The following is a 22,677-nucleotide window of genomic DNA, read 5'->3' on the forward strand; positions in this document are numbered from 1 at the left end:
GTAGCTGTAAATGTCACCGAACTCAATGTCAGGAAGTTTTTCTACACATTTATTGCCTGTAAAAAGAACTTGTGGTGCTTCATATGGATCTATGATTCCTAATTCTCCTTTTACAGGAGAGATGCAAGTGGGAAATCCTTATTTACCTTTTTAATGTTGAGCGGTTGAACTTTTGAATAAAAGCTGACGCGGGACAAAATGCCCGGTTTCCCAACACGTTGAACTGAACAATGCCGTTGTGCAATTTTAATAAGCTACTTTTAAACGCTCAGTAATGTCAGTTTTATGTATTTTCTGAGAGGGGGCGGGCGGGATTTTTGTTGGGAAAGTCGGGGGAGAGACGCACACTTCGATTAGACTGGATAAACACATGCAGCATCTTAATTGTTAAGAAAATGAAACGAAATAAATAAATCAAGCCTTTATTACATAACACTAGGCGATATCATACAGCATTCAGAAAAATGCTGCACCCGCACCCCTAGTTCCTACGTCTATGGCCCAATGACGCTACTATGAGCATTTACTCGCTATTTAAAATAAATGCGGGCCAGGAAGCGGGTCGGGTACAAAATTTTCTTTCTTTCTTTTTTGCGGTCCGAGTTGCTGGCGGGTTAGTTGAAAACGTCGGTCGGGCGCGGGTTGTTTATACATTGACCCGCGCATCACTGCACTGAGTAGCTGACGGATGTATTCCGTCAAAATGGCTGACACGCGGCTAGGGGTCACGTGACTGGGAGATCCCTATAGAAAACATGACAGACGTTAGCTTCAGTAAAGTTAGCTTCAGTAAAGTTAGCTTCAGTAAAGTTAGCTTCAGTAAAGTTAGCTTCAGTAAAGTCAGCTTCAGTAAAGTTAGCTTCAGTAAAGTTAGCTTCAGTAAAGTTAGCTTCAGTAAAGTTAGCTTCAGTAAAGCTTCAGTAAAGTTAGCTTCAGTAAAGTTAGCTTCAGTAGAGTTAGCTTCAGTAGAGTTAGCTTCAGTAGAGTTAGCTTCAGTAGAGTTAGCTTCAGTAGAGTTAGCTTCAGTAGAGTTAGCTTCAGTAGAGTTAGCTTCAGTAAAGTTAGCTTCAGTAAAGTTAGCTTCAGTAGAGTTAGCTTCAGTAAAGTTAGCTTCAGTAAAGTTAGCCTCAGTAAAGTTAGCCTCAGTAAAGTTAGCTTCAGTAAAGTTAGCTTCAGTAAAGTTAGCCTCAGTAAAGTTAGCTTCAGTAAAGTTAGCTTCAGTAAAGTCTTCAGTAAAGTTAGCTTCAGTAAAGTTAGCTTCAGTAAAGTTAGCTTCAGTAAAGTTAGCTTCAGTATAGTTAGCTTCAGTAAAGTTAGCTTCAGTAAAGTTAGCTTCAGTAAAGTTAGCTTCAGTAAAGTTAGCTTCAGTAGAGTTAGCTTCAGTAAAGTTAGCCTCAGTAAAGTTAGCTTCAGTAAAGTTAGCCTCAGTAAAGTTAGCTTCAGTAAAGTTAGCTTCAGTAAAGTTAGCCTCAGTAAAGTTAGCTTCAGTAGAGTTAGCTTCAGTAAAGTTAGCTTCAGTAAAGTTAGCTTCAGTAAAGTTAGCTTCAGTAGATTTAGCTTCAGTAAAGTTAGCCTCAGTAAAGTTAGCTTCAGTAAAGTTATCTTCAGTAAAGTTAGCTTCAGTAAAGTTAGCTTCATTCATTGAGTGAAAAGGTATGACGTCACATGTGCGCCTTTTGGGTTTGTAGTCTTTGTAATTACGTATTTCCACAGTCTTATACCTCAACAGTTTTACATCAAACTGCGACTTTCTTGACTTTAAAATGTATCTTTGAAATTGACAAACGTCATATGTGTAATTCAGGGCACAATTCAAACGAGCCAAAATATTTGTTGTCTCTCGCCATTGACTACCATACAATATTATTTTTCCGAAATAAGGTCCCATGGTCCACCGGAAGGGGAGGGACTTCAGCTCTCTATACAGACAGGGCATATCAAACTCTTTTTTCAACTAAAAACTGAAAAATTGTATGCGTTTTGGCCGTTCATTTACACCACAACTGCAAATTGGGGGCCTGAAAACTCAAACTTTTAAAAGTTTCTAACGTTTTTGAAAATTATACCGTTATCATCTCTGTGTAAACAACAAAAACGTAAATTTGTGAAAACTGTGATCATGCACATACATATTTGTTCAGTCTATAAGCGCGTAGTGTTACTTTACAAAGTGACATCGCCAACTACTGGCCTGGCAGCAGAATACAGCATTTTATTTTTGCTGATCCGTGACAACGGTTGTGGATCAATATGACAACGTTGTCGTCTGTACGTGAAAAGCGCGAAGGACAAACCTTTTTGTTTTTAGTACATTGTTGTCGTTGTAAACGTACCCTAAATCTTAGCATAATAATTAGTTAGCATGCTAACCGAAAGGATAAACCCTGCATCTGAATGTGCCAACTTCACACACACAAATAGAAGGCGAAAAAAAGTATGTGAAATGAGTAACATGTCTGAGTTCATAGTATTCATAAAAGATGACCTACTGCTTCCCACACGAGTGTGCGATTTGATGGACAGGAGTTGTGAATGGCAGTTGTGTAACAACACTGATACCGTAAATCACAAGACAATGACAACATGGTGGATACAGTACATCAGGATTTCATTCATACCACACATATGTATACTATATAGAACATAACGCATGTATGTAGCGGATAATCCTTCAGTTTTAATACAAAAAACAATCAAATTCAATTTAAAAGACATTCATTTACATATTTTCATAATTACGAAGACTACAACAATGTTGAAATCAATACTGCAGAAGATGCAGGACATTCTTCCAAACACAGGTGTCAGTTATTTGGGGTTCAAATAAAACTGACTGTCTAAAATAACTCTCATAAGACTCAGACTCAGATCAATGATCTAACTACCGGTATATGTTTTTTTCTTCTTCTTAATGTATGCACCTTAATGTAGGCATCATTTCCTATAGCCAACCACAACAGCACTGATTCATCAGCTGACGATGACACAGTTACAGACAAACGTGTCTAATGAGAGAGGAAAAGAGCTTAAAACGAGTCACAGATCATGACCGCTCACACAGCCACCTTAAAAAAAGAAAAACACTTAAAGCAACATTTTAAAATACAGTTTCCGTTGGAAACAGCCCTTTAAAAAGTCAACAAAAAGCCATGATGTGCTGACGAAGGCTAGCTCAGCGCAGCTCCAAACCCCTGCCCTAAAGAAGACATTACGCTGCCAAATGTGGATTCCTGGCTTTTTTTCCCTCTTAACCCGTCTACCAAAAGCCCAACAGTCACTTAAGACAGAAGAGTCTTTCATGTTGAGGCAATTCAAGTCACACAGCAGACCACCGTATAAAAACTGATCTGAAGTTGTAGAATTAATATTTGATCTTTCTGAAAGTCAAGCTACTCCTGGTTCCTGCTTGCCTCATTGACAAATCTCTGTAAACGTCTTATAAAGGCCAGTTTGTTACAAATAACTGAAGCTATGCTTTTTGAAATGAAATTTACACTGGCTAAAGGTCAGTTTACACCTAGACAAATATATTCAGAACGATATCAATTTGTGACTATTTGCTGTAATGACTGTTAATGCGTCTGTTCAGACCAACTTTTTTTTTCCCATACCCTCCAACAGCTAAAAGGACGAGTAAAAAACATTTTTATGAAATAATTCATATCCTCCTGAGACCCAGAACTTTTTTTTCTTCATGTCATCACATTGTTTTAGAGCATAAGAAACAAATGGTAAAAAAAAATATATATATATAATTATTAAAATTATATTTTATTCATATGTTATGGTATGTCCTCTGTAGTGGACACCAGGACTCCATTGTTTAAAAAATAAAATGACATGAAATTATATCTATAGGCAAAAACAATGAGATTTATTTTTCAAATCACCAATACATTTAGGGGTTTCAGGATTTTTTTTAACCAAAATTTGTATAAAAATTATTCTCAACTATGTTATGAAAGATATAACGGAATGCATTGATACACCATTTTACTTTATGCAATATGTGGGTAAAATGGCCATAAATTAATATTCCCAATGTAATGTATACACTGTATCTAATTTGCACATTAATGTGTTCTTAGAGCAACGTTTAATGAAAAAATAAGTGTAATAATTGGAGTAATAATTATCAACATTTTAATAATAATATCTAATATTGCATAGGAATATTGATGTATAATTCACTTGTTGTGTCTCCCAGAATGCCTGATAAACATGATTTAATCCTGATGTCCTCTACAGTAAATTATAATTACAATATATTATCATATTTCCATAAGAGTGCTACATTTGATCCCTAAATTAATCTCATACATTTTTAAAGACCAAAAAGACATTGTTTTCATGGTTAAACCTCCAAACATTTGGTATCTCTGAAAAGCCCTGAATCTGCTCTTTACACGACACAGGAGGATATAAGGGTGAACATACTCTTAGGGATCCTTTTTGACTTGAAATCTTGAACATTTTTCATTTATTTAAAAAAATCATCACGTTCTGGAATAAAGGTCTGAACGACCTTCACATGCATTTTGGTACAATGTGTGGTGGTGAGTTTTGTTGATATTATTTGTGATGGTAATGACATTGTTAAAGGTACACTATGTACATTTTGTCCCTCTAGCGGTTAAACGAAACTGAGTGCATTTTGCAGAAGAACATTGTTTTGGTTGTGATTTGGTTGGTGGTCAAACATGTGATGTTAATGAGATTTTCAGTAAATGAATAGTCAAAGAACAGATGATGTTGGATGGCAAGACGTACACTATCTTTTATTCAGCTAACGCATTACATTTATCAAAAAGGACAGTCAAGAGATATATAACGTTACAAAATGTTTCTACTATCAATAAATGCTGTTCTTTCTACCTTTCTGTTTATTAAAGAATCATGGACGTTAAAACTGTATTATGGTTTCTTTAACCAACATTGATAATAATAATAAGATATGTGTCTTGAGTAACAAATCAGTGATTTATGAAGGATTACTGAAGACTGGAGTAATGTTGCCTTTGGCTTGCTCAGTTGGGGATATTCATTTAATTAATCAATGAATAATACTATTGATTAGCATTACCAAACATGGACGTTTTATTATTATTTTAATTTAATACCGTGAAGCTGCTTTGATACAATCTGTATTGTGAAATAACAAATATTCTTGACTTGACTTGACTTAATGATGCTGAAAATTAAGCTCACAGGAATACATTACATTTTAAATATATCAAAAAACAAAACCATTATTTCAAATTGTAAAACCATTCACAACATTACTGTTTTTTGCATGTAGTTTTGATTAAATAAATACAGCATTTGAGAACATAAGAAAATCTTACTGGCCCCAAGCTTTTGAACAGTAATATAGATCAATATACGAATGGACATCAAAGACAATTTAGCGAAGAACATTATTTTTTCATTATTTACTGAAAATCTTCCCATTCACAGTAGAGTAGCGCTCATATACCACTGAACTACTATTTTGGTGCTATTGTGACCTTCAGTCACTGGTCACTAGCTAAGTTTCCATCCACTTGTCAATCGAATTATCTGAAGCTCGGTAAAAAAAAACTCATGCGAATAAAGCTGGTGAAAGTGTGTTTCCATCCAACGGCTTTAAAGCAAATAAAAACCTGTGCGTAATGACGTCACGTGCTGTTTTGCGATCAAATTGGTATATCGAATTGATTTGAGACATTTTAAGGTGTTTCCATTCATTTTCGCACTGAATCGCACAACATTCAAGCCAACATTTGCGAACAAAGTTTTGCTAGACAATATGCAATTCATTATTTATTCGGCAAATAACGTTTCCATCAGCGTTTATCGCATAAGGCATATATCGATCAAGATAAAATCCGATGAGACCGAACGCATTTCATTTGATATCACTTAATTCGGATAAAAACGTGTGGATGGAAACATAGCTACTGTCTAAGGCTACGTTTACACGTGGCCGGCTATTTTCATAAATGGACATTTCACCCTCTGCGTTTTTCAAAAATAACATTGTGCACACCTGTCAGTTTTCAGAAAAGTGTTCGTTTACACGAACCCATGTATATGCCGTCAAGAACATGCCAAACCTGTAGGTGGCAGTGTAACGACAAGCTCAAGCCCACGTTAGCCAATCAGAATCCCGAAAATAGCAACAACAGCAACAAATCACTTCCTCTTTCTCTTTTGAACAAAGATTTGAACAAAAAAAAAGGGTTGCACCAACATAAATGCGACTGCTACTCTGAATGCATCCATGATCACCACAGCCAAATGAAAATGTAAACATAGGTCACATCTTTTGACGCAGGTGCAAGTTCTGTCGACTGCCTAAAACTCAGTTTTTCTCAGTTTAAGGCAAGTTCACACTACAGGATTTTAAAACGTCGGGCTGAACTGTGCAGTTCACACTACATGACTTGCTCTCTGTGAAATCAGGAGTGTTCAAGTTGTTGAGCTGTTCACACCACACGACACAACGTGATTGATCCGCAACAGGAGGTAACTCACTACACGAGTTGACAACAACTCTGTCACCCAACGATTCTATCTTGTCTACAAACCAGTACGTTTTATCACGAAAAATCACGCGATAAAACGAACCGGAAATGACTCAATACAGCACGCGCGCCACTACCCAGCGAAGAAGAACACAAGTACACAACACGCGAGTCTTTGTTTGAATATGGACGTCAGACAGAAATTAGTGCTGCAAACTGTTTGCGTGATGATTTGCTCTGAAAAAAAAAAAAAACCCTGCGTATTTTCCATAGACAGTATATAAACGGTATTTTCCCAGTGACCTCAACCCATGCCTTGCTCTGATTGGCTATAGCTCATGACATCACATGTGGTTGAGTCGTGCGACAGCTCCTGATATCTAGCATGCTAGATATTTTTCTGGGCTCGGCGACGCGTCCGCGAGGCGTCTGCGAGCATCTTTGATGCGTTGTTGGCTCTTTCATACTAACAGATTGGCAAGCGTTCATCGGCCGCTAATCCCCCGCGATTTGCACGCGATAACAACCCGACCTGTCGGCGAGCTCAACGATTTGCAAATCGGGCTTAAATCGGGCTTAAAATCCTGTAGTGTGAACTAGGCATTACATGCAAACATGTAAACCGGAGTTTTTAGAAAGAATCGTATTCAGAGGCAAATTCCCCGTTTGCGTGTAAGGGCACAAACTAAGGGAAATGTCTCCGTTTTTCAAAATAGCCATGTACGTGTAAACAGGGCCTGATGTCCTTGTATGGAAAAGAGCAGCTTGAACATTCTGCTAAATTTCTCCTTTTGTGTTCCATGGATGAAAAACAGTAATACAGGTTCACGATGACATGAGGGTGAGTAAAGGATGACCGAATGTTTATTTGAGGGTGATTTCTGCAGCATGGACTGGGCTGTGCATTGAAATGTTATACATGGAAATATTTAATAGTGTTCATTTTATTGTGTAAAAATAATGCTAATCACAGGTGAGCTGGTTTGTTGTGTGTACTGTCTGTTGTCTAACTTACCCTACAGTACTCGTTTATGGGTTTCAGGCGTTTCATGGCCACGTCTCTGATGTGGCTTCTCCTGAAGAGAATCTTTCCTGTTAGGAAATGAAGAGGATTATTATAAACACACCCTGCATTCATCAGCATCTTCATTCTCAAATTCATCAGCACTCTTTAGACGGGTTGAAAGGCAAAAGGGAAACTTTTGGGAATGTCCCTTGATGCTTTATGACCATTTTATCAGATGTTGGAAGACCACAAGCATGAAACTTGCCCAAACAAAGATTGTGGCCCATAAAACAATACCAAGAAATGAACACAAATGAGACTCTTAAGTTTTATGACTCATATCCTGCTGAACTAAAACCATATACTGTGGTCCCTTTTTGCTGAATGTAGTAAAACTTTTTTTTTTTAAAGTGAAACATGTGGGAAAACAACTAGGCTCTCCCACACAAGGCCCTAGGGTCATAGATCTTTTAGCAATGGCACATTCAGAAGAATGAGGCTGAAAAACACCTTGGTGTGTGTGTGTGTGATGTGGTGTGTATGTGTAAATGTGTTGGGTTACTGCCCCGAACCTCAAGTGCTGAGTGGAGCTGGGTAGAGTCCACACCCTCTCACAATGGCCTCGGATTGGTCAATTTACAACAAACCCTGTAACACCTGGTATTATCAGCCACCTCAAACGATGTAATGATCCAAACAATAATAATTCGTTACATTTATATAGCGCTTTTCTGGGCACTTAAAGCGCTTCACATAGAAAGGGGGAATCTCCTCAACCACCACCAATGTGCAGCAAACACCTGGATGATGCGACGGCAGCCATATTGCGCCAGAACGCCCACCACACACCAGCTTACTGGTGGAGAGGAGACAGTGATGAAGCCAATCAGTTTATATATATATATATATATATATATATATATGGGGATGATTAGGAGGCTATGATGGACAGGGGCCAATGGGGCAAATTTGGCCAGGATGCCGGGGTTACACCCCTACTCTTTTTCGAAGGACATCCTGGGATTTGTAATGACCACAGAGAGTCAGGACCTCGGTTTAACGTCTCATCCGAAGGAAGGGCAACACAGGGGAATGGGAAATGATCAAGGCAACACAGACCATTTACACCTGGTATTTACATGTGACTCCTGTGACCACTTGTGTTCAGATTTCAAGGGGAGGATCTCTTTACCAGGGCCATAGATCTTAGTGGCTGTTTACACGACACCGTTTTCAACTAAAAACTGACAACTTTTTATGCGTTTTGGCCGTTCATTTGGGTGCCTGTAAACGCAAACTTTTGAAAACGGGTTTCAAAGTGCAAGTTTTTTAAAAAACGGTCTCCGTATAAACAACCCAGAATACAGGGTTTTTCGCAGATCCGTGTGAATGGGGATCGTTTTGACTATGTCTGTACACGAAAAACTGAAAAAATAAACACTTCTCCATTTTAAGCATATCGTTGGCGTGTAAACATACCCTAAGCTTGTATGCATTAGCGCTTTTTAAAAAATAAATATCTGAACTAAAGCAATGCTTTTTGAAATGAAATTTACACTGGCTAAAAGTCAGTTTACACCTAGATGAATATTCAGGTTTTTACAGAGATATGTTCTAATTACTTTTCCATTGCACTGCGAAGAAAACTGGCCAACTGAAAGTTGAATAGTGATTTGTGTACCAGACTGTACCAGAACTCAGGTATTTCTGCTTTTCTATAAACAACATCACTTCCTCTCAGAAAGTTTGCATTTCTATTCAGCCTATCTGCCGTTTTAATGAATTAGTCTCTGAACAGACAAATCAAATGTGAATTTGACTGAATTTTTGTGACAAACATTTGTCAGTGTGAACAGGCCTTAAATTGTGCGTGTGAGAGAGCGGTACAGTGTGTTTTAACTTAACTTATTTTGGTTTGACAAGGACACTTGACAATAATAAACCTGATAACTGTCTTTCACAATAGAAACATGCGATGATACAAAAAGGTATCTACACTATCTGATTGACTACTATATACTGTGTGTGTTTGTGTGTGTGTGTGAGTGTGTGTCTATAGTCACGTTTATGGTGGCTTAGAAAGCACACAACGAAGTAGAGAGTGATTAAATACACATAGTAAATGAGGACACTAAACAGGAACAGCAGGATGAAGATTAACAAATCAGTAACCATAGTAACTAACGAGAACTCAAAAACCAAGCATGCAAAGAACGGACTTGTGTTCTTGGGGAGGACGCTCTCGCTAGTTGTTCTTGGAAGAATGAACTCACAAGGTGACGAGCACACAGAACGCTGCTGACAGTTTGAGACGATGTGTTCTTGCTGGTATTGCGCAATAATACCCCCGCACAGACCTTTCATTCTGCTTCTGCTTCTGTTGTTTGTTGGTGTACATCTCTAGCCAACAGCGGGGGAAAACACCAGTAAAAGGCCATGGTCTCTTGACTGTGGGTTAACACGAGTCTGTGAGCAGAATGGCCAGATGGCTTAACACGCAGGCGCTTATGGAGATTCTCACTTCCGAAAACGTTTGAGCACATTTTCGTAAAAATGGCAATATTTTTTGCATTTTTTCTCCTTCCTCGAAATCCGAAATGAATGCTGGGATATTTCTGCCGTCAAGTTCACACAAGTTACCAACCGATGCATCCTCGGTAAAATGGACGTGTCAAGAACACTTCCGGGATTTTTAACCGTTCTTGCCAAAATGCAAATTTGTGTATTGGGACAGTACTTGGGCCACAAAAGATGACGTTTCACAAGAACACAAGTACAGACAAGAACACAGATTAAGAAAGGCCCATATAGAAACGACAGGAACAACTAAATGGAACATAATTGTGGCATTATGCCCCCTCGGAAAGCTGTGTCCTCCTCGCGCCGTATAATGTCTAACTGAGGAGGGAGGGGGCTTTGGAGGAGGGCGTGGAGCTGGTGATGGACAGGGACGACCCGGAGGAGTAGGAGAGAAACACCATGGTGGTGCCGATGGTGGGAGGAGCTTCGGCTGAAGGGCTGAGCGGAAACCTGAGAGGTGATCGATGGCGGCGGAACCAGGGTGAGTGGAGGAACCGGCGGAGAAGAGGGCACCAGATGGACCAGGGCAACTTTGATGGTCTAGAAGCCTGAGGCTGAGCTGGTGGCTCATGGGACTGAGGCTGACCGGGGCGACGCTGAAGCGAACGAGGATGACGGGGAGGACGGAGGAAGTAAGGCAGGAAGGAAGAATCCCGGAAGTCCATGGCGGAAGATGAGCGACGACCGGCAGAGGCCGACCTGGAGGGACGAGTGAGCCTAGCGGAGTTTAGGCTCCGGATGGAAAAGGAAATTATAAATAGGCCTACACATAGTAAATGAGGACACTAAACAGGAACAGCTGAACGAAAATGAACTAATCAGAAACCATAGTAACAAACGAGAACTCATACAGACACTAAATATAACATAATCATGGCATATATATATATATATATATATATATATATATATATATATATATATATATATATATATATATATATATATATAGGCCTATACATTTAACCAAGCACTAGGAAAATATAAGTATCAGAAAGTTAAAGCTATTATAATATAGCTTTTTAAATTAAAGTTACCTTTTTTTTATCCTTCCCCAAATCATCCATGGGACAGACAGGTTCAGAATAAAGATAGTTTAAATGGTGCACTGCAATGAGTGTGTTTACAAAGCTCACGAATGGATGTTGAGTGTGTGTACATGATGCTCAGATAATTACAGGAGTTTCTTCCGAGTAGATTGGTGACAAAGTGCTGTGTCAGTAAGCCCAGACACTTGTTAAACGGTTGTAAAGAGCTGGTATGTAAGACAACATTCAGGTGCTTGTAGACTGTCTGATTCACAAGCAAACAAACCTTCCAGCCTGCGTAATTACAGCCAGATGTTCATTCTAAACAAACTAACTGTAACATTCTGAACTATTGCTAGTACTGTGGGGCTGAGCGGGGCACAACCTAACGCAAGGCTAGTTGTAACACGCATGCTAGCATGACGAAACTTAATGTAGTGTTGATATGGCAACTAGTAAATACACTAAGAAAAAATTGCGCCAAAATTAAAAAAAAAAGTTCGGAAGATATCACTGAACAATTATATAACCATTATACATAGCAAAACTACATTTCTTACTGAAGTTACTTTTTCATCTCAGTTTTTATTATTTATTTAAAACAAGACATCTGCTAACATTTTATTTTGCCCACATTGTTTTGAATTATAACCATGTACTTATTAGAGATGTACTTAAAGGCCCACTGAGTACCTTGAAACGCGCAACGATATTCAATGTGTTGACGTAATTTCCTCCATGTCGCTTTAAAGTACAGCATTCTGTGCAGAATTCAAATGTGTCCGATATGTTCTCTGGTCTGCGTGACTCGCGATATGATCCGCTCTGTGCTTTCATGCGGTGGTTCGCGTGACACTAACGTGCAACCAGACTTCATTCGCCCCAATGGAAAGCATATTTACACTGTCAGCATTTGATTGGACAGAAAATAAGTGATGTCATCAAAATCATTTATCCATATTGACAAGTGAGAGACTAAGTTTTGAATGCTTGCATCTTCAAAATGTGAATTTTGTAATTGTTTTGGAGCACATTAGCTTATAGATAACGGTAAGATTAACATATTCATACTAAAAGCCAAAAAACGAATTTATTTTATTTTATGGGGACTTTGGCTCTTCCATTGAAGAAAGCATAACGGCTAACTTAAATAATGTGTGCCTTGGTGACCAATCACATTACAGCCTTAACGTCATTGAATTTGGTTCAGAGTTGTGGGACAGTTGATGACTGTTTACGGAAACCATAGAAATGACTGAGAAGTGCCGTAAACTGAATCATACTTGTCGCACATCTGTGGCTTCAAGTGGCTTTGTTTCTAGTAACCCTGAAGACATTGATTAAGCTTGTTCAGGTGTTTAATTAGGGTTGGAGCTTTAATTAGGACAGTGTTTGGGACCGAGTTTGCGCGACTCTAAACAGAACACAGAAAATGAAGTATACCCAGGCCAAATAGTACATGGGTGAACTTTTTTATACACAAGTGTTATTAACCAACAAAAACAGATAAACATTTGGCTTTCACAATGTGAGTAAACTGTATGATAAGTTAAATTAAAGAAAGTATACTTTCAGTATAATAACTATTAAATAGTTAAATATTTCAAAGTGCACTTTCATAAACTTAAAAGATAACTAGATGTATATAGCTAGTAAACGAATACCTATAAGAACAGTATACCTATAAGTTCTTATAGTATAGGTCACAGTGTAGTTACAATGGAAAAGAAAAACTTGAAAACTAGTTGTGTCCTCAAAGACTACTGTTACACCTTTTAACTAAAACATTGGCCTATTTAGTCCCAAGAAGTATTGAAATAGTACACTTACAAGAACACTACTAGAACATAGATTTTGGAAAATATACTGGAACTTTACTTAAGTTTACTTAAAATGAACTTGACGTATACTTTTATTGTAGGAATCTGCATACTTTATTTTACAGTATGTGTACTTACAGTGTAGTTACCCAAGAAAGTACTGTAAACAACATGGGTTAAGGTTAGGTTTAGGTGTAGGTTCAGGGTTAGTACCTAGTTATAACCCAGTTACTGTAATTGCTATTATAAATACATATTATGAAATTGAGGAACAGGAGTGTAAAATAAAGTCCTACTGAAATATTTAGATTATGTTGTCAGAATAAACATATAAGGACGCACAGTGGCACCAAATATGTCAAATGCCATGCTATTTGCTGGCAGATTCCCTGTTTCCACTAAGTGATCAGTACTTTGTAGCAGAAACTGCTGATAGCCACTCATATGCATAGTGAAAAAGGAAATTACAAGTTAACAGCATTTCCTATATGAAAGCAAGAAGCAGCAGCAAAGTGATACCAAGAAACAGCATACATGAGATCTGTGTATTTCTGTAGTCTATGACTTGACTTGACCGTATGCAAAGGGTCATTCTGCAATGATGTTTACCTGGTAAAAAGGGAATGATTCTGCGTTTTGGATCCTTCTGTCCGCCTTCCACAGGGAATTTATCCAGAAGCTCCATCTGGAAAACAATACAGAAAAACATAACATCAACAACTCATTTTAGTTCATAGATGAAAAATGTAATGCAGGACTTGAATGAATCAATTAGGGATTTGACTGGATATTGAGAACAAGAAGTCGCTGATTTTAATCCATTCAACAAATGGTCATTCCCCCCCTCCGTGTGCTCTAGATCTACTGACATAGTGGAACATTTTTATGCCCAACACCTCCCTCCGTTCATCCTCTCGTCCAGAATACCCTGTGATGATCACTCGCAGCTATACGTTATTTTTCTTTGCTGGCACCAATTAACATTTTCCTCCCATCTGTAGAGATTTGGTAACAGGCCCTTATTCCAGTCCAAGAGCAGCTGCGGACCAATGAAATCACACCTGTGCCTTTCCAAAGTACGTTAAAGTAGGTCATATGTGCATTTTACACATTCATTCACTAATGACTATAGCAGAGCTTGGATTCATCAGCTGAGCAACGTTTTCCAGCACAGCAGTTCTGAAATCCACAAGACCCGACAATTTACTTATAATGCAATACCCAACATAAAGCTAACCAGTGAAAAAAAAGCTGTCATCTTCAACCCAGGCTCATTGGAAATACGTGCCTGTGGCTACATTTCTGCAAAATGATATTACGTTGCTTCTTGCATATCATGCACTATGATAAAAGTAGGGATGCACAATATATCGGCCACCATATAGATATCGGCCGATACTTTTAAAGATTTGCTTTCGGTATCTAGCCTGGTTCTACCAGACTCTCGTACATTTAATTTTTACAGAGAGTCTGGCCTCTCTCCATTGACAAGCGTTAACTTCCTTGTAGGCGGGTCCTCTGATGAAGTTTAAAACTATTGGATCTGCCCAGAGCCACTCTAGATTTGCCATAACCAATCGCTAACGTTTGGTTGCGACGTATGACGACTCAAACTAGCGCACGACCTCAACGTCATCGTTCTCAGCCACTCCCTCTGTTCGCTGATTGGACCGGTAAAAAATTGACTGGAGAAAACCCAAGAATACACCGCAAACCCAGACCTAGTTCTGAAGGAAAATGAAAATTGAGCGGAAGTACGTAGGAGGGCGGAGCCAGGCTAATCGGTATCAGCCTGATAAGAAAATTTGGCCAATATATTAAATATTAGATTATTTCCTTCAGCTGACACTTCAGATGCCCACTGTTCAACATGATGGTTTTGAATTGCTAGAAATATGATTGGAATCACTTAAAAAAGGAAAATACAGTAAAGTGCAACATGTGCAGCGCAAGTCTGTCATATAGGCCACATAAAATTATAAGAACATCATTATAATTGTGCTTGGGACATGGCTTTTAATAAGGAGACGTTTGTTTTCGTAATCTCAAAATTATATAAAACTTTGAATTAGATTTATCGGCATTAAAATATCCACCTTATTCCTATGCCCCATGATGCTTTGCGCAAATTATGTGTGTAACTTCCGTTGAGCTGTAAACAATCCGTGAAAGGCTTGCTCTATGAACGCAATACGTTAAAAAAGTGTCACAATGAGATGACATTAATCTACTCTTCAACTTTGAAAGTGTAAAAGAATCAACAAGGTACTTTCAACAGTACAAATAACCCCAAAAGCGCGAGTCTTTGGTTTAATATCACTGTAGTAATATCTGTATTATGCTACTTATGTTGCCTTAATCAAAAATGTTCATTACCTTCGGCATTACGTGATTCTATTTAAAAGTGATTTCCGTCATTTTGATAACGAGAGATTTGTCGTGCATTCCACTGAATTATTAATCGAATATACCGTAAAAATTCGGGAGAACAGACCACAAGTGTGCAGTATATGTTGTCCTTTTTCATACTTTTACAGCGGATTCCAAAGGGAAATAAGAAAATAATCACGAGGAAAAGAAAGCAGTGACTGAAAAGAGCTCTTGCCGTAGATATTCCTGTTATAACATCACGTTAAAATACCAAGTACAACGTTATTCTCATGATGCCTGAAAATAAATCATGAAGGGAAACTGACAGCTCATCCAGTCAATCTGATGGATCAGCTTTATTTGTAGGGCAACCTTATGATTTGAAATGATTAGTTTCAGCGTTTTTGAATGGAAGTTCCCCAAACCGGAAGTGCTACCCATAATTCAACACGCAGTGCGGTCGTCAGGAATAAGGTGCATAAGATTGATAATCTACCCCTGTAATCATCATTTGTGTGAAAAACACTGAAACTGTATGTATAGCTATGTTATTGAGTTTAACAAAAATCTAGGTTGAGGCAAGTTTTTCCAATGAGCCAAAGTTTGGCATTTCAGATCACATAATTATGTTGTGCGATTAATTTTGCTCATAAATATAATGATGACTTATGCAGCATGTGTAATGAGTTGCAAATGGCCGAGGGGAACTGCATGATGTAAGTCTAACTGAACAAATAAAAACAACAGATGTAATGAAAATCGAAAGCTTCACTATTTTTTAACATACACTTTTGCCGTAAACAGCACTAAAGGAATGCAGTGACACATTTAAAAGTTAAACATTAATAGTGCCGTAGTTCTCACTCGTGTGTTTTCGAGACTAATGACGAAGCAAAGAGAGACTGTCATTCTGCCAGACAAAGCTTTTACTGTTGTTGGCCAATTCATTAAGCGAAGGAACAATGTCTTCTACTGTGACTCAGCAGCATCTGAATGACGGCACGTTGATGAAACTCTTTCGCAGACAAACGATCTGCATGGGTCCATTACAGAGCAGCGTCTGCCTCTTCTGAGAGTTCACTTTATAGCTCCACAGAACGGCTTCAAAAATCAAACTTGAAAGCTTCATAATGCAAAAGACTTCGTAGACCAGTGGTCTCCGGCACAGTGTACTAGACTTCAGCAGGCCTGAGAGTCATATAAATGGCTTCGATTTTAATAATGCTATTTTTAAATTTTACAAACACTACCAGTAAAAAAATAGGACACAGGTACTCATCCTTCAATACTATTTTCAACATTTCAGTAAATTCAATAAAACAAATAGAAGTATGGAAATTATGTAATGTTACAAAGATTGCAAAACAAATGGAAACTATATTTGATATGAACATCTTTAAAGCAGCCACGTTTACATATTGCTTAACCGTGGTCTTCATGCTTGTTTGGGTTGTGCCAGTTTACTACATTGTGACAGACATGTTGTGTCTTTAGTATTGTGTCTTTTGTTACAGTAATAGTTACTTTATAGGTTGCTTGTTTTTTTTTTAGATATAAATTTATGTTTATGCTTGAGTAGTAAGTAATAGGGGTGGGCGATATGGCAAAAATATCATATTACGATTTGGTTTTCTCAGGAAACTCAAGATTCACGATTGATGTTCATGTTGGTTTTACTATTTTGCAAGTGACTGAGAAGTACAGCCAACTAATTTCCCTATTTTAAAAATTTAGCCTTACAGGTTAACAAAATATAAAAGAAAAAAGACCATTTAGGCCAAAGTAGGGTGTGAAGATGAAAATCTATATTTTATTATTTTATCCTTGTTATTAGAAATAAGAAAAATGGTGCACACTACAAAAACAATATAATATACAAATGAAATAAACAGTGGTTTATTTTTTCAGTAAGAAATTTAATAAACAAACGTAAATATAAAACTTCACAGTATAAATTCTATATACACGGATTCTTATTAAAGTTATTCAGTGAAGTGTAAGTGATTTTCTCTTTTTTTGGATTAATATTAAAGGCCCACCAAAGTGCCATGATACCCGCAGCATTATTCAATGTGTTAAGGGCGGGGCATATCAATCAGCCCCTCCCCTTTTTAAAGATAGGCAATAGCGTTTAGTTTATATCACAGCTCGGCCAGAGCCGTTGAGCTTGAGTCGGTAAAGCCGCAGTTTTCCTTCCTTATGCATCGCTTTCTGACAGGACTTTTACGGCTTTCCCCAAATCACGGAAGTGACCTCGACGTCCGGGTTAGCGGTAGCATGAGCCGGCAGGCAAGTGTTATTTAAATAAACTCCTGATGTACTTGCAAACTTTCCAATGCCTCGTTTTAGGAGTACAGAACCTATTTGTACTACTGTAGAAGTTTGGTACCATCCCGGGCATTTTTTAGTGCGGTAATTTACCAGATAACACCTTGGATCCATTAGCGCCTGCACTATCGGCTGATATCTCTAAATAAGCTCGAACTTTAATAATGTTCGACCAAGGGAAAAAAGCTTTTGGCTCGAGGTCATGGTGCAAAGGACCCTAGGTTGATTTTACTCCGAACCATCCCTTTAATGCATCATATCTACATGAAAAGGAAAACTGCTTCTTCTAGAAGACTAATACTGTATGTCTGAATTCCTCATCTCATGCGAGTGTACATAATTTTAATGAATTTATGTATAACACTTTTTCTTTTGCAAAAAATGACTGAGTGCACCTACTGAGTACCCCTGTACATTTCAAACATCATTCCCTTTTGTGACTTCAAAATATGCTGAGTCAAGAGACGCATCAAGCCACGCTTTATGTCAACGATTCCATAAGTCACTGGTTCTTACGCTGGTAAGTGCAAATCAAAATTGACAACAACTGCAAAGAGTTTTTTAGTTAACCTTGGTTTCAATTTATGACTATTTGTGACACTTCCATTCCTCTTCTCTTTTTTGTGGAAATAAACAGTGTCTGCATTCTACAAAAGAACTACTGTCTTGGTCTACAAAAGCAGGAAAGTCATACAGGTTTGGAACGACTTGACATATTTGGAAAATAATGACACTGGGTGAACCAACTACTACTACTAATATTTTATCCACTAACCCTGCATACACATTTCCACAAACAAATCATGATTCATAAACAACTTTGATTCTGAAATGTAATATAAATTTCCAGGGAAAACGGAAGGAACAACAGAAACCACATGTACGTAAATATTACAAACTCAGGGTGGCCTTACAGACACGTGCATTACAGCTTGAGCGGAGACGTTTCTCTACATGTACTGTATGTACAATTGGTGTCAGAGGTCTGTCACCTGGGTCAGTATAAAGAGTGTTTACCTGCCATTGCTCGAGGTTCTTGCTCTCAAGCTAAAGAGCTTCTTTAGAGAGCATCCTCGGTTTGCTGAGAGTGATGAAAGGCTGAGCATAAAACCCTTATCTGGAAATGGTTTGGCGTGTTATATGCAAATTAATAACCTTGCTCATTTAGAATACTTCAAATTCATTAACATTAGAACAAGGTTAAGAACAAATTCATGTGCGTAAGTACGTTTTGTGAATTAGGCTAATTTATTTTTGTGAGAAGTTCTCCTATGCATATAAATATGAATAGTTTGAATAATTATTAGTGAATATAAGACCCAGTGTTTTCAATAAAAGACCCTCAGAGTAACAGCAATGCATGTGAGGAACTGAGAAGAGAACAAGTAAAAGCTGGCAAGGACATGATTCCAGTAAATGTTGTTTATAGGAAGAATTGAAATTCCTTTATGATAAATCCATACAATCAGTTCTTCTTCAGCTGAACAAAGAGAAAACCCCTTCCCACATGACAGGCGTCTAATCTGATGTGAAGAGCAGACATGCGTCTCTCTGGAGTTCACATATGCTAATCACATCCATATGTCTGAGAGCCACGCCTGAGCTCGTGTTCAGCAAAACTTGAGTAAGCTGCTGACATACAGAGGAATGTATGTTTATCATGATCTCAAAAACTTGCTTTAAAATGAGGTTTGTGGGCAAATCTAAAATGTGTCTACACACAAATATCTTCACAAAACTGGTCGGTTGAAATGGTGTCCAGATATATAAATTCACAGCTTAAATATACTATATTTTAGAGTTTGTTTGAACTTTTTGTTCACAACATAATAATAATAATAATAATAATAACCCTACCTCTATCTGTGGCATTTCGTAATATTTATACTATTACTGTAAAATGTGGGGAAAGTAATAATTAAGAATGAGTAGATGTGTCCACACTTTTTATCCCTTGTGAAAAAGAAGTACACTTAATTGTATTCAAAGTGCAGTTGAGTACTTTAAATCTTAAAAGTAATTGCAGATCATATAATATTAAGGAAATAAAAGGCCACTTAGGCCTATAGGTATTTAAAAGAGAGTAAACTTTCATGACTATGTTTGGTTACAATTTATTTTAAAGTGTCCTTGTTACAGTGTAACTATACATTTAAATACTGAGTGATATTAATTAACATGTACTTAGGGTTTGATTTAGGTTTAGTTGCATGCAATTATGCATAAATTGGTATTTCAATAGTAAGCACATGCAATGTGTAACAAGGACACTGTAAAAAATTTAAAAAGAGCACTTTGTAATGTCAAATTAAATGTTTACTTTAAAGAACCTTTTAAAACATAATCCTTTGTCATGCTTCAAAATCCACTTAGTTTGACGTGTTGTTTAATTTTAACTGTAGTGTATGTGTGTGTTTTAATTGCAACTCGATCATTAAAAATTTGTAATTACAAATATATTTATATGCATGTTGCCTGTGTCATGAATTGTGTGGAAGCAAAGGCGGTAGTCGGATCTAAATGCAGCAGACTTTAATATACAAACTTGGGTAAACTCAGAACACAAAGATACTCGTGGAGCGTACAAACATACAATAACTGACAAGGAACAAAAGAGCACACAGGGTTTAAATACACAATGAGGGAACGAGACACAGCTGGGGCAAATGAGAACAACGAGAGGGACCAAACGAACTAACAAGGCAACACACCTGAAACAAGGGAACTAATAATTAACATGACTAGGGATACAATAAACAAGGCAGAGAAACAAGATACAAACTGAATGCAAAAACCAAAGACAGTGAAACCACAAACATGACAATAAACAAAACCGTTACAGCCTGCATGATTTATATATTTACTAGTTGAAATTGTGCCAACGAATGATTGGTGTGCAAGGCAGTATATTACCCCGAATGCTCGTCAGTACACATACTTTAACATATTTCTAAAGACAATGGAAGTAAAAATGACATATGTAGATGTACTTAAGTCCTGCTTCTACTACATTTTAATGTAATTGTAAATAGCATGCGACTGAGTCTCAGAAAACATTACATTCATTTTGCACTTAATGATTTTGTTAGGTAAATTATTTTAGCTAACCCTAACTTTTTTTAAAGTATGCTAAAGAATACTTGCATGCATGTCCTGAACATGCATTTAGGGAACATAGATTGATATTAGGCTATCTGATAAAATTATGCTATTAAAGATTAATTGAACTTCTTCACTGTGATGCCATTAATCAAATACTAGTTAAAACTCACAATCCCAAAAATTTGTGTTGTGGATGAAAATGTATCTTCCACCATTTGCAAAACCCCCCAAATACAGAGAAAAAAAAATTAAACAGCGTAACCACATTCAGATGACTATCATACGATCTGATTCACTATTGAAATGCATGAGTGGTTGTCGTATTCACTCTCTGCATGCCCTGCCTCATTGCTGCATCAGCACAAGAGTTTCTCAACAACTCATGCTTCATGGAAGAAAGACAAGCGGCAGAGAGTGAGAGAAATGGAGGGAAAGTTGAGGAAGTCGCCAAAGCAGTCACATGCGTCATATGATAGAGACAACACAGACTAATAAATATGAGTCAGCCCATGGTAGTGAATGACAACTATTTGTTTACATTCAAACACCACTAGTTTAAATGCAGTACTGAAGATAGGATGAAGTTAACTATATTATTATATTGCATTTCTAATCACAATCTGTGTCAAAATGATCACAGCAAATTATTTTATTTCAAGTTGAATGTATTATTATTTATTTCAGCGGTTAGCTATTTACATGAATCATCTTGGTAAACAATTGAGCATTGATTTTTATTTTATTTCTCCACTTCATCATAACCATGCGATTTGATATGAAGTGACTGTATGTGTCTTGTCCATAACACACGGTTATAGACATTTAAAATAAAGAAGGAACACGATCAAACGAATCAAACTCAACCTTGAAAATGCTGGGTTCAGTAGAAGTTAAGCTCTATCTGCATTTTAGTATAATACTGAGTGATTACCACAAAAATTGTATGGCATTACGGTATCATTCCCTTTCTCAGGGAACTGGGGTTACATAACCCTAAGACCTTCTCTTTAAAGGGAAGTCAACACGGCATCAGATTGATGCTATGGGAACGTCAATACCAATGCCACCATACTGCCAAATGCCTACCCAAAGGATGTGAATAAGCACATTCTAAGACCAAGCCAGGAAGGAAAGGATAGTTCCCTTTTCTTCATTACGTGGGGGCAACGCATTAATAGATGAGGGCAGGAGTTCCCATCCTTACATAGATAAACACATCTAACTCTACCGCTAAACCAAGTGGAAGCAACACCAAAATCACGCCTGTCAACAACTTCAATAGAAAAGTGCATGTTGCTACTGTCCTCAGACTAAGCATAAACTGCGACACATCTAACTCTACCGCTGTTCCTGTTCTCACCTTCGGCCTTATCACAATGCCGAAGAGGATTGCAGAGGAAGTGGAACTCGACCACCAACAACTTCTAGGGATACACAATATATCAGCCACCAGCTGTATATATCGGTACCGGCTGATATAGTCTCACTGACTCGCTTAACATTCGTAACCTGACTATTTAAAGGTCAATTTCATTGGTGTGTTGGCACACACGCTTCAGACACTGGCCCACGCAGAGGCGTTCGCATAGCGTCAATCTGACACAGTGTTGATTTCCCTTGAAAGGGAACTTCTTTTAACTTAGCTTTTTATAAATTTTACTTATGAACACATGGCTATATGGAAATCTATTAATATTGATTCACACCTCTTGTAGTCAATAAATTATTATAATATTACAATATATTAAAAAGAAATCCATTATACCGCTACAGTTAACATTTTCAGACCTATGAATTATTTGAAGGGCTTTTGTTCATTTGCTAAAAAACGATTTTTCCATGGTATGGGTCACATTTCTGTGGATTGCCCATCAGAGAAAAGATCCTGTAACATTTACAGGAAGCTGTGGCACACCTCCCAGTGGGGATTTCTGACC

At 37.6% G+C, this 22,677-nt stretch overlaps 1 protein-coding gene across 2 annotated transcripts in view; it reads right to left on the reverse strand.

Annotated features, from left to right (window-relative positions):
• The window catches only part of sh3pxd2b (SH3 and PX domains 2B), a 67,041-nt gene that overhangs the window by 20,668 nt on the left and 23,696 nt on the right, over window positions 1-22,677 (reverse strand). For both annotated transcript variants that reach the window (XM_079585097.1, XM_079585098.1), the window contains exons 3-4: window positions 13,550-13,625; window positions 7,522-7,598 (exon numbers count right to left, since the gene is read on the reverse strand). In XM_079585097.1, coding sequence (XP_079441223.1) covers window positions 7,522-7,598; window positions 13,550-13,625 — 153 coding nt within the window. The remainder of the gene's footprint in view (window positions 1-7,521; window positions 7,599-13,549; window positions 13,626-22,677) is intronic.

Source organism: Phoxinus phoxinus (genome assembly GCF_949152265.1).
Source record: "Phoxinus phoxinus genome assembly, chromosome: 17".
NCBI classification, from domain to species: Eukaryota; Metazoa; Chordata; class Actinopteri; order Cypriniformes; family Leuciscidae; genus Phoxinus; species Phoxinus phoxinus.